Genomic DNA, 12,758 nt, shown 5'->3' with positions numbered 1-12,758 from the left:
AAACTAGCATCAGCATGAAAAAACCATCTAACTTCTCTTGGTGCGATAAGATATGTAATTCATAGTACAAGACGCAAAGACATTGATCCCATTCTTTTTGTTTCATATATATGCTATATATTGGAGAAGCACACATATCCTTGTAATGATGGATCCATAAGAAGAAACAAAATCATATATGTTAGAGAAAACATTCGGTAGTTAAGTTTATTAAAATAAACTAGTTGGACTTTGTAGTTCAAGCATAATGATTCTCCTCTTGTATAAAATGCTAATGATGATGCATAATTCATATCATTCTTTTGCCTCGCTATTTTGATGTTGAAATCAAGAGTGATATCGTGTCCATAACGTGTTAGAAATAACAGAGAGATTAGGAGGAAAAAATAAGAGCGTCTTCTTTCTCATTAGAGTGCCAATTTATAGACTTAGGGTTTACGTAAAAAGATGTCTTAACGAATTCATATTATATATTGATCTATAAGTGAACAACCACATAATAAATTTTATTTCCAACACAAAGTAATAAACAAGGGCTTAAAATTCAAATAACTAATTTCACCACAACCAGGTCTAGAATTTCACTAGAGCGTAATACCCGCACGTTGCCGCGGGAATTTGGAAAAGCGTTAACTGGAAAAGGAGGATTACATTCAGTTACAAAACATAGAAATTCCTGGTACAAAGATACAAAAAACATAAGAATAACTGAATTTCTTCTAATAACCCCATCTAATATACTTTGTGTTCCAGCTTTTGCATACAAAAAATGAGGAGATGCTGTTGTATGGGGATGCAAAAAATATTGTTGAGTTTTGGGCAAAAAAAGATATGTACAGGTTTTTAAACATGTTAAACATGATTTAATATATATAAACAAAACACGGTAAACATTCTTGATCGGAGTAGTGAAAGGTGTCTTCAGCCCTTGTTGTCATTGATAAGGCAACCTGAACAAAGAGGAATAGAACAGAACATATTTAGATAGGAATGCAGAAATGGATAATTATTTGAGATGTTTTATTTTAAATAAATGAAAAGCCAATTAAAACTGAATTAACATGTGGTTTTCAGACGGAATAAATGATGGCCTTTGTGTGATGCTTGCAAAGAATCTCTTTTTCATCCTGCATATACAAAAAGAAGATAGTGACTATGTTTAGCACTAATCAGAAAATTATAGATAAATAGCATTGTACATGTTTTTCAATCATAGCTTGAGATCAATGTCATTCGATTATTCTATTGCTGACTAAACAAATTAGAACACCACAGAGAATAAGCACGTGTCCTCACGTACAAAACACCACTGCTATCGATAAAAGAAAAGTCGATTCACCAACAAAACTCAACAATAAACAAAGCTGTTAAAACATTAGGAATAATGGAATTAAAACATGCATTAATCAATTAGTTCCCTGCTTTATTTAAATAGGAAATCCATATACAATTAGGAAGGAATGAAAGCAGGGAATACATACCCAAACCAACAGTAGCCTTCGAACTCTTGTTAAATCTCAGATTTATCAGCGGAGTAAACCAAACGCAAAATCCACTCTTAGCCGACAAAGCCTCGACAAACTGCCATAACTCAGCATAAAATCAAACTGTTACGGTTTCGTTCAAATCAATGCAAATTCGAAATAACAACTCTCATATAAGGGTTGCTGAACTTACCTGAGTTAAATAAAAAAAAAAATACGATGATCTGAACAAAGATCGCACCCAGACTGCACCAAAAATTGGTCGGAAAGCCGATGACAATTGGGGAGAAACGATTTACAGAGATGCAAAACTTGTCTCAAAACAGAGAACCCAAACAAACTCTAAAGAAGCAGAAAAAGCAAAGGAAAATTTGAGGAAAGAAAGAGATAAAAATGAAAGAAAAAGAGAGAGATCCTCTCAGCAGAAAGTTCCTGAATGATCAACACGTGGAAGACAGAAAGCAAAGCAAAACAAAAAAATAAAGGCCTAATTGGATAAATGGTCCTCGTGGTCATAAGGTATTCGGATGATAGCTCCTGTGGTAAAAAAATTCGGATTTAAACTTCTGTGGTCTAAGTCTGTTAGGATTTAAACCCCTGTGGTCTAAGTCTGTTAGGATTTATGCCCATCTGTTAAATAATGTTGACGTGGCTGACACATGCTGCCAAATGTCTGCCATGTGGCAAAAATAATAATTTTTAATTTTTTTTAAAAAACCTGAATTTTTACAAAAAAAAAAACGTAGATCTGCAAGAAGAAGAAGAAGGAAGAGGGAGAGGGAGGAGGGCGCGGGGAAAGGGCTCCAACGGGGGGGGGAGCTGGTCTCCGGCGGGAAGAAGAAGAAGAAGAAGAAGAAGGAAGAGGGAGAGGGAGGAGTCGCGCGGGGAGACCGGCAAGAAGAAGAAGAAGAAGAAGGAGTCGCGCGGGGAGACCGGCGGGAAGAAGAAGAAGGAAGAAGGAGAAGAACGGCGGGGGGGGGGGGGGGAACGGGCGGAGGGCGGGGGGGGAGGTTCTGGTTTTTTTTATTTTTTGTGAAAATTCAGGTTTTTTTAAAAAAAATAAAAAATTATTATTTTGCCACGTGGCAGCCACGTGAGCATTATTTAACAGATGGGCATAAATCCTAACAGACTTAGACCACAGGGGTTTAAATCCAAATTTTTTTACCACAGGGACTATCATCCGAATACCTTATAACCACGTGACCATTTATCCGATTAGGCCTAAAAATATAACCAAAGGCAACTTAGGCAAGGCGGAAGACAGCAGGGCTTCTCACAACTTTTAAGCTTTGTTTTTCATGCATTCAAAAAAAATTATAATTTTTTATTGTGTTATGTGCCACAAACTTGGATTAACTAATTTTTTAAAATATTTGTTGTCAGTTTTGTTATCATCATTTTATCTTTCTTTGTGCCCACACTCTACAAGAGACTTTGCATGCAGATTTTTTTAGAATATTTTATTGTGTTGTGTGCCATAAACAGTATTCCATGCCACCTATTGAGATGTGCCGATTAACTCTTTTTTTTTTCAATATTTGTTGTCATCATCATTTTATCTTTCTTTGTGTCTACACTCTGCAGAAGACATTGCATTCAAATTTTTTTTAGGAAAAATTAGTATTCGGTCCCTAGTTCTTACTGTTCATTGACTAAGACCTTATTAGTTCTCAAATTTTGATTCAAGTCCCTATCATTAATGTGATAATGAATTTACATGTTTATTATATAATTTTTAATATAAAAATTAGTAATTAATTTAGGATTTAATACTCACACCTCTATTAAACTTCTAATTAATTTTCAATTCAAACATTTCTAAAATAATAAAAAATTAAATTAAATTAAGTTTTTAAATCTTAAATGTACCCATTCATATAAAAAGATTCTCAATTTTTAAATCTTAAATGTACCCATTCATATAATTTTTCAATTTTTTAAATCTTAAATGTACCCATTCTCAAATATATCAATTTGTTATATGTAAAATGTACCCTTTTTTTAATATAAAATCCATTCAATTTTTTTAATCCATGTTTAAACTTATATGGGTACATTCTTTTTCGTTGATTTGAGAATGTATCCATGTTTTGGTACAATACCTTTTTTTGTTAATTTTGGTTAATGTACCCATACATATATGTATACACACACAATATAATAGAGAGTATAATTTATATTTTATTATTTTTAATCCCATAAATTAAGGGTTTTATTTAAAATCTCATTAATATAAACAATTACAAATTTCAATTTTTAATTTTTAATTTAAAAATATAGTAACTTACATTATTATATTAATATCAGGGACCTCAATCAAAAACAAAAAACTAACAAGATTTCAATCAAAGAATATTATTAGTTAGGGACCGCATCAAAGTGTCCATTTTTTTATAATATTTTATCGCCTTGTGTGCCACAAACAGTGTTCCATGCGAGCTACTGCAGGAGACTCGGCGTGGAATGGAAACAGGTGGGTTTCTCACAATTTTTAATAACTCCATGCATTCAATGTTTTTAGAATTTTTTATTGTGTTGAGCGCCACAAACCATGTGGCCTGGGTGAAGTCATATTTTTAAAATAAATTCTTGTCAGTTTTATAATTAATTATTTTATGTTTCTTTGTGCCATAACTCGAGAATTATAGACATGTAACCTGAAAAGGGAAAGGATGATCAACATGTAGCAATCATGGGCAAAATTGAGATTAGAGTAAACCTGGGAGGGTAGATTCGGAATGACACTGTTACTTTCACTGTTCATGAACAGTGTTTCACCCGTTTGGGTTTTAATATATATATTTCATATGTTGTATGAATTTAAATGAGTAATTCGATCGCCAACTAATTATTGTTGCACTGGTACTTCCTCTCTACGTTAGAAGAGATCCAAAGTTCGAGAGTTGTCACTCTCATTGATTTAAAAATGAAACTTAACATGTGATAACGTTAGTCAAAACGTTTGAGCAAAATATTAGAAAAGAGAAAGACTCATCAACTACAAAAGTTAATTTATCTACAAAACAAAAACAATATACAATTGATTGCTACGAAAAATGACCAGAAAAAGAGCTCCGCTCGAGGAAAAGTAGAAACTCGACACTTCTTATTTATGAATATTCTTATTAGCCAAAAAAATCCAGTACAATTACGGAAATGTTTATCCGTAAAATATTTAACTGAAAAATAACATTTTGATACTATAAAAGCCGGTACATATCTAACATACCCTGTAAAATATGTGCAAATGAAGAAAATATTTTTACACAACTGGAAACGGCGGTCCAGTCCCACCTGTTTTATCTGCGTCGGTGATGCTGGAGTAGCAACAGAGGTCGTTGGACATTTCCCAGCTCCAGTCCAGCTTTCTGGACACAAACATTCGGGGCCATCGGTTTATCCTTACATAATGTTCCCTGATTTGTCCATTTTCAAAAATACTAGTAACAGTACAATAACAACACTCATGTCCGCCCCACACTTGATCACCATCATCTGCAGTTAGACTCCCATCAGGATGGAAGTACCGGCGCATAGGAGGGCCTGTGCCGTTCCAATAAGGATCGAGATTTTGCCAGTATGTCGGAGCAGCCTGAGTGAAAGACAATAGTTTGATCAGATTTTGAGCTTAAATATGTCCCTCGGTCATTGTAAGAATTTACAAGCAAGAAAAAGATTAATCACACTAGTAAAATGTATTGTGAACGAACCTGCACGAAAGTTATCCATACCATAAAAAAGAAATACGCCTATTTCTCTTCAAAATTGTTGATACTTCTGTAACATATGCACTAACAGCAGGTGGCATCAAAGGAGATTGAGAAAACATTGCGCATTACATCTTTCAGTAATTTCCATGATCGACATAATAACACGAGAATCAATTTCAGCTATTAGTTAAATAAATGATGATTGGTGACATTACTTATAGTCGATGCACTAAAAATAGAGAGAGGGGGTGGGGGTGGGGGACATACCTTGTTAAAATGGAAATCCCAAACATGGTCACACAAATCATCCTTCATTATGCGTGCCTGACGAACAAAACCAGGTCAGTCGGAAACTCGACAGACATATCTTTGTGTGTACATCACTATTGGTGTACGTGTGTAAGCAAAAGAGAGAGGGAAAGAGAGAAATTGCAGGTAACTCACACGCTTGCCATCCACATAAGATAATGAATAAGCGGCCAACTTTGACAAGCCCTGAATTTGCAACAACCTAGGCATGTGTGCTTTTCCCAGCCACAATTCATCACACTATAACACATCATTTTAAAAGAAAAAAGAATCAGCATTCCTCATCACAGTTTCAAGTATCTCGAGTATCAATTGAAGCATCCTTTTAAATGGTGAAAGAAAATTATGCAACAAGACTATGCTAGTTTGAATAACTGAAATCATAAAGTGGAATTCACTAAGAAAAAGTTTCGCTCAAATCGTATAATCCAGGACCGAATTTTGCTTCTGCTGTCTAGCTTTAGCATGTTTACCATGTGTTCTACTTCTAGGTATCCTCACTTTGCTATTATACGTAAACTTGCAGTGTTCACATATTTTTCATATCGAATCACAGATACCTGATTTTTGTTCAAGAATCAGAAAGCCGAGAGGGTGATTTCAAGGAGCTTTTAATTCCACAATAAAGAGCAGAAGCCATAAAAAACCTAAACCTGGAAACCCCTTATCCCCTCAAGTACTTAGGGGTGGTTTGGGAGTGAGGTGCTTAAAAAAAAAGCACTCATGAAAAAAAGTTGTGAGGGTTTTAGGTGTTTGGTAAACTGAAAAAAAAAAAAAAAGCTTATTTTGGAAACTGCTATGAGAATAAGCTGAAATCAAAGAAAAAAGTTGAAGCTGCTATTTGCTGCTTTGGAAAATTGGTTTTTTTTCAAAGCACACGGAGCGGAGCTACAGTGCTCCTTTAATGAAAAGACCCACTATCATACTGCTTTTTTTTTCCAAAAGCACTTTTACAAAAAAGTTTACCAAATACTCTGCTGATTTATTTCACAGCCGCTTATTCTCACAGCAGTTTTTTTTCAAAGCACAGCAATACTAAACCAATCCTTAATGTAGTTGGATCAATGTGGTCCTTTATTTAACAAATTCAGATTAGCTTCTACTTACTCCTCTCCAAATATGCATCATAAAGATATTTTTATATAGAATCGTACATTTCAGCCTCAGCCACCATATATAGAACCTTATGACGGTAGCATGCATGTTTTGAACACTTCCATAGTACGCGGGACTTTTATCACACACTGTATATATGTGTTAGGTTTATACTTCTATGCAGCAACACAATAATAGGAATAGGAATGTCAATTTGTAAACAGTGGATTATCATAATTCACAATACTCAGTAATCTGGCATAGCCTTATAGGTAGATGCAACTTTACTCTTCATTTTCGTTTAAACAGAAGTGAAGAGGATGCATAATCGAAGCCAAGCCACCTTTTTTTGAAATATCAGTTGAATGATAAAATTACAAATCTCAATTGCTGATTGCTGAATTGAGAGTTACAAAATAGCCAAATTCCCAACTTTTCCCTAAGAAGTCATAGTTTACAGTTTTAAACTCATACAAAAATCCAGCAGGAATTAAAACTTAAAATCAGAAAATAAAATAAAAAATAAGGGCATGAATATCGAATTTCGAAACCGGACAACAAAATCAAATTGCAATCCAAATTCAAAGGAATAATAGGAAGAAGGTAATATATATATTATGAAGATAGATGGAGAGAGAAATTATGAATGGACGGAGGACCTTGGAACTCCAAAGGCGGTCACTGGAAGCGACGCCGTGCCATTCATGCGAGACGAGGAGAGAGAGCACTCCACTGCGCGCGTCGAGGTTGTCCAGAATCATGGACATGATGTCCCTGCCAAACACCTTCAGTGGGTCCTTCAGTACAATTACCTCTTTCTTTTCTTCCTTTCCTTCTCTTTTAGCTGCCGTTGCTGCTTCATCTTCTGGGTCTCTTTCTCTCTTTCTATTGTTGTACTTGTTTTTTTGCTTTTCTTGCAACCTTTTCACATCGACCATTGAACTAGTGTGCCTGTCGGACTGTGTTCTGTGTTCGTGAGAGAGAGAGAGAGAGAGAGATAGAGATAGAGAGAGAGAGTGAGCGGAGTCTGGAGAGACTTCTAGCAGAGTACTTGGGTTTTTGTAGAGAAACTTACAGGAAACCATTTCTCGGTAAGTGTGATTTTTGTTTTTTTTTGTAACTCGTAGATTCGGTCGAACACGTACAAGGATTTAGACAGGCAGTGGCAGTCCCCTGGAGCGTCAACTTCTGCCCAAGTTGAAGGCGGCAAGTTTCTACTACCGCCTTTCCTAGCAAAAAGCTAACCCAACCGAAGAAAACTCTGCGTCGAACTTTAGTCCCTTTGAGCGGAGAAACAGCCTCTGACGCCCCCACACCATTGCGGCATCTTTCACGTGCATATGCTTGTGTTCTTATCTACTGTTTTGTCAGTTATGCATGGGAACTTGGGTCATTTTGTTTTCAGTTACTTTTTTTTGCCCTTCTTCTTGTTGTTTGTTATTTATTAATTTGGCTTTGTCCTACAACCAATGCAAACAGAAAAGCGAGAAACTTTGTGTTGGAAGTTCAAATCAAATACATTAGCCGAAAGTAGTGGAACACTTTTTAAAAATTGTTGGAACATTTTTCAGAAAGTGATGAAACTATTTTTAGAAAAACTGCATGTGTGTGTGCATTAAAAGGTGATGCATGGGTGAAAAGGTGTAAAGATGGTAAACACCACCATTGATTGCATGTGTGTGTGCCTTTTTTTATTAAAAAGCACTTGAGTGGTTTGTAACTTTTGCATGTATTATTAAGCCTCTTGTAAGGCTTTAAAAAAAATCCATCCGAATTCCCATTCCATCAGAATCTCATTTCCGTTTCAGCTTGTAAGCAATTGAGTTTGTAAACTCTTATTAAATATATCAAAGTGTTTGCTTGTATGCCGTGCAGTTTATCTAACACAAAAAGTTTGCTTCTTCATTTATTTATTTTTCTTTGTCCAATTGTATTGAGAGTGATAGTGAGAGGTGTGATAAAATTAGAAAACTTATCACCCAAATATTTTTGGTATTGAGTTAGTAAACTTTGAAATACCAACAATTGGTATCAGAGCTAGATTACCTTTCTGGCAAGTGTAGTAGCTATGGCATTTAACTTAGTGCAGCTCCAGGTTCCCACATTGAAGAAAGAAAATTATGAAAGATGGTGCATCCAGTCAAAGCATTGTTTGGATCACAAGACCTATGGGAAGTTGTCAGTAATGGGTATGGTGAACCCACTACTGACCAAGAAGCTGCCTACACTGCAGATCAAAGAAATACTCTCAAGGACTTACGAAAGAAGGACAATAAAGCGTTGTATGTTCTATATCAAGGATTAGAAGATTCAACGTTCGAGAAGATTGCAGAAGCAACAACCAACAAGCAAGTTTGGGACACTTTGAGCACAATTTACCAAGGAGTAGATCGTGTAAAAAGAGTTCGGCTTCAATCATAAGAGCAAATTTTGAGGCTGCTTATATGAAAAAAGGAGAAAACATTTCAGATTACTACTCTCGACTACTTGTAATTGTGAATCAAATGAAAAGGAATGGCAAAAGGCTTGATGATGTTCGTGTCATGGAGAAAATCCTTCGATCACTCACATCCAACTTTGAGCATGTGGTGACTGCCATTGAGGAATCCAAGAATTTGGAGACCATGAGTGCAGAGGAACTGCTAGGATCCCTCGTAGTTCATGAACAATGCATTCAGAAGAATGCAAGCCCCATAACGCTAGAGCAAGCTTTGGAGTCAAAGTTAAATATTGACAAACCAAATGGAGGTCGTGGACAGTGGAATTCACGTCGTGGAAGCTCATCCAACCATAGCCGAGGACGAGGCCAAGGAAGAGGTCGAGGCTATACACAAAACCGAGGTTAATCTCAAGAGTGGAGATATACTCGAGGAAATGCGCATATCAGTGTCACAGTTGCAAGCAATATGGACATTATGCCAATGAATGTTCATATAAAAATGGTGAGCATGTCAACATGGCAGAATCAAGTGGAAATACTGGTGAGGAATTTACAGTCATACTAGCACACCATGATATCAGTAGCCAACAAGATGTTTAGTATTTGGACTCTGGTGCAAGCAACCACATGTGTGGAAAGAAAGAGTTTTTTGCCAAACTCAAAGATGGGCCTTATGGATCTGTGAGTCTTGGTGACTCTTCGAAGTTGCCAGTTGAAGGCAAAGGAAAGATCAAAATCATCCAGAAGGATGGTAGAGAAGAATACATCTCCAATACCTACTACATACCAGGTATAAAGAGCAACATTCTAAGCATTGGTCAACTGCTCCAGAAAGGGTATGTTATACATATAGAGAATATGCTTCTCACTCACAGGAATGCAAGGAGAAAGCTTATTGCACGTGTTCAAATGTCAAAGAACCGAATGTTCCTGTTGAAGTTGAACACAAAGATTGGAAGCTGCAACATTGGTGTGATGGAAGATGAGTCATGGAAATGGCATCTTCGGTTTGGCCATCTTCATTTCAATGGCCTAAAGTTATTGTCAAGTGGAGGAATGGTTCGTGGTTTACCCCAGATTGAAGCCACACACCAAGTATGTGAAGGTTGTGTGCTTGGCAAACAAGCATGACTATCGTTCCCTATTGGTGATACATAGGGAGCAAAGGCACCACTGCAGTTAGTGCACACAGATATATGTGGTCCGTTGGATCCTAAGTCCTATGGAGGTAATAGGTATTTTATTACCTTCATTGATGATTTTAATAGGAAGACTTGAGTTTATTTTTTCAAGGAGAAGTCGGCTGCCTTAAGAGTCTTTAAGAAGATTAAGGCACTCACAGAAGCTGAAAACAACCATAAGCTTGTGGCTGTGAGATCAGATAGAGGTCGAGAGTACACCTCCAATGCTTTCCAAGCATATTGCAAGGAGCAAGGAACTAGACATCAATTGACTACTGCCTATACCCCACAACAAAATGGGATAGCCGAAAGAAAGAATCGAACCATCCTTGACATGATAAGGTCAATGCTTAAAGAGAAGAATTTGCCAAAAGAATTGTGGGCAGAAGTTGTAGCTTGTTCGATTTATTTGTTGAATTGATGTCCAACAAAAAGTGTCAAGAAGATGACACCACAAGAGGCTTGGAGTGGATACAAGCCGAATGTTGCACACCTAAGAGTTTTTGGGTCTGTTGCATATGTTCAAGTTCCAGAAAAGAGAAGGAAGCTTGATGATCGAGGTGAAAAATGTGTGTTTGTGGGCTATAGTGAAGAGTCCAAGGCATATAAGCTTTACAACCCACTAACTGGCAAATTAGTGGTTAGTAGAGATGTCATTTTCAGTGAGGAAGAGGCATGGAAGTGGAACAACAAAGAAGTCAATAAAGAGAAAATTGTTTCCACTAATTTTGAAGAACCAGAAGTTGTACCACTTGTTGAGCAACAACATACTCAATCAATCACAATAACTCCATTGCACAGAACTGCAAGGAGTGGTCCTACCTCCAGTGAAGAAAGCAGTTCCTCAACTTCAGTGAGGCTAAGAAGTCTCACCAAGATATATGGACAAGAAGAAGAAGAAGAAACCAACCTTTTCTACTTGTATGCAGACCATGAGCCTCTCTTATTCAATGAAGCTGTGGAAGAAAATCATTGGAGAATAGCCATGGAGGAAGAAATCCATGCCATCGAGAAGAATGACACTTGGGAGTTGACACAGCTCCCACCAAATCAAAAGGCTATTGGTGTCAAGTGGGTGTATAAGATCAAACGCATTGCAGATGGGAGTGTGGATTGGTACAAATCAAGGCTTGTAGTGAAGGGCTACAAACAGAAGTATGGAATGGACTATGATGAAGTCTATGCTCCAGTTGCAAGACTTGACACGGTAAGATTGCTAATCTCTCTTGCCGCTCATCATAAATGGAAAGTTTATCAACTAGATGTCAAGTCAGCCATCCTTAATGGAGTACTTGAGGAAGAAGTGTACGTGGAACAACCAGAAGGCTTCCAAGTACAAGGAGAAAAAGAAAAGGTGTATCGTTTGAAGAAGGCTTTGTATGGCCTCAAGTAAGCACCACGAGCTTGGAACTCAAGGATTGATAACTACCTTCACCAAAATGGATTTCAGAAATGTCCATATGAGCATTCAGTTTACATGAAGAATGGTACAAAATGGAAGTTCTTAATTATTTGTCTCTATGTAGATGACTTGTTGTTTACAGGAAACAATGAAGCAATTTTCGTGAGTTCAAGCAATCCATGTTCAGTGAATTTGAGATGACTGACAATGGATTAATGTCATACTTTCTTGGCATAGAGGTGAAGCAAGAAAGTGATGGTATCTACATCTCTCAACAAAAGTACATGAGAGATATATTGGAGAAATTCAATATGGACAAGTGCAATATTGTCAACACTCCAGTTGCAACTGGATTGAAGCTGTGCAATGAAGGAGAAGGTGAGTTTGTAAACTCAACCGTGTACAAAAGCTTGGTTGGAAGCCTAAGGTACCTTACAATCACAAAACCTGATATAGTTTATGGCGTTGGACTCGTGAGTCGGTACATGGAAACACCAAGGGAGTCTCATTGGCTGGCGGCCAAGAGAATTTTGAGGTACATAAGAGGTACTCTAAACTATGGTCTGTTTTATAATTTTGGTCAAGATGCAAAATTATTTGGTTATTCAGATAGTGATTGGGGAGGTGACCAAGATGAAAGGAAAAGCACAACTGGCTATGTGTTTTTTCTAGGATCAACAGCTTTCTCATGGACTTCAAAGAAGCAATCAATTATTGCTTTGTCATCGTGTGAAGCCGAATATGTTGTTGTAGCCTCAACTGTATGTGAGGCAATTTGGTTAAGAAATCTGTTGAAGTCAGTGTGTCATCCACAAGTGGAATCGACTGTGATTCATGTGGATACCATCTCAGCTATCAAGCTTGCTAGGAATCCAGTCCAACATGGACAGAGCAAGCATATTGATACCAGGTTCCATTTTCTAAGGGACCACATGAAGCAAAAGACAATTGAACTTGTCTATTGTCACACGAAGGAACAAGTAGCTGACATCTTCATAAAGCCACTGCCAATTGAATCATATTGGTGGCTACGTGAAATGCTAGGCATGAAGGTATTTTGATTTGAGAGGGCATGTTGGAAGTTCAAATCAAATACAATAGCCAAAAGTAGTGGACCACTTTTCAGAAATTGTT

The 12,758-nt window shown here is 36.9% G+C and overlaps 2 protein-coding genes across 6 annotated transcripts; one reads left to right on the top strand and one right to left on the bottom strand.

Moving 5' to 3' along the window:
• Positions 1-629: 629 nt before the first annotated feature.
• On the bottom strand, positions 630-7,874 carry LOC126595645 (uncharacterized). 5 transcript variants are annotated; one of them, XM_050261945.1, is made up of 6 exons: positions 7,261-7,858; positions 5,642-5,746; positions 5,465-5,521; positions 1,482-1,581; positions 1,077-1,127; positions 630-950 (listed from the first exon to the last, which is right to left on the bottom strand). In XM_050261945.1, exons 1-5 carry the CDS (start codon positions 7,684-7,686, stop codon positions 1,123-1,125), a joined length of 693 nt encoding a protein of 230 aa, XP_050117902.1. In that variant the 5' UTR covers positions 7,687-7,858; the 3' UTR covers positions 630-950; positions 1,077-1,122. The 5 variants fall into 5 exon arrangements, 3 of the variants coding, with proteins under 3 accessions (XP_050117902.1, XP_050117901.1, XP_050117900.1); XM_050261944.1 differs by lacking the exons at positions 630-950; positions 1,077-1,127; positions 1,482-1,581 and adding an exon at positions 4,575-5,079 and having other exon boundaries at positions 7,261-7,567; positions 7,677-7,874; XR_007613639.1 differs by lacking the exons at positions 5,465-5,521; positions 5,642-5,746; positions 7,261-7,858 and adding an exon at positions 1,703-1,962 and having other exon boundaries at positions 1,482-1,607.
• Positions 7,875-9,668: 1,794 nt separating this feature from the next.
• LOC126595354 (uncharacterized) lies at positions 9,669-10,643 on the top strand. Its single transcript, XM_050261675.1, has 2 exons — positions 9,669-10,136; positions 10,335-10,643. Exons 1-2 carry the CDS (start codon positions 9,669-9,671, stop codon positions 10,641-10,643), a joined length of 777 nt encoding a protein of 258 aa, XP_050117632.1.
• Positions 10,644-12,758: the final 2,115 nt, after the last annotated feature.

This window comes from Malus sylvestris, chromosome 13, assembly GCF_916048215.2.
Source record: "Malus sylvestris chromosome 13, drMalSylv7.2, whole genome shotgun sequence".
Classification (NCBI taxonomy): Eukaryota; Viridiplantae; Streptophyta; class Magnoliopsida; order Rosales; family Rosaceae; genus Malus; species Malus sylvestris.
Note: the sequence above shows the minus strand (reverse complement) of the source record. Positions and strands in the feature narration are given on the sequence as shown.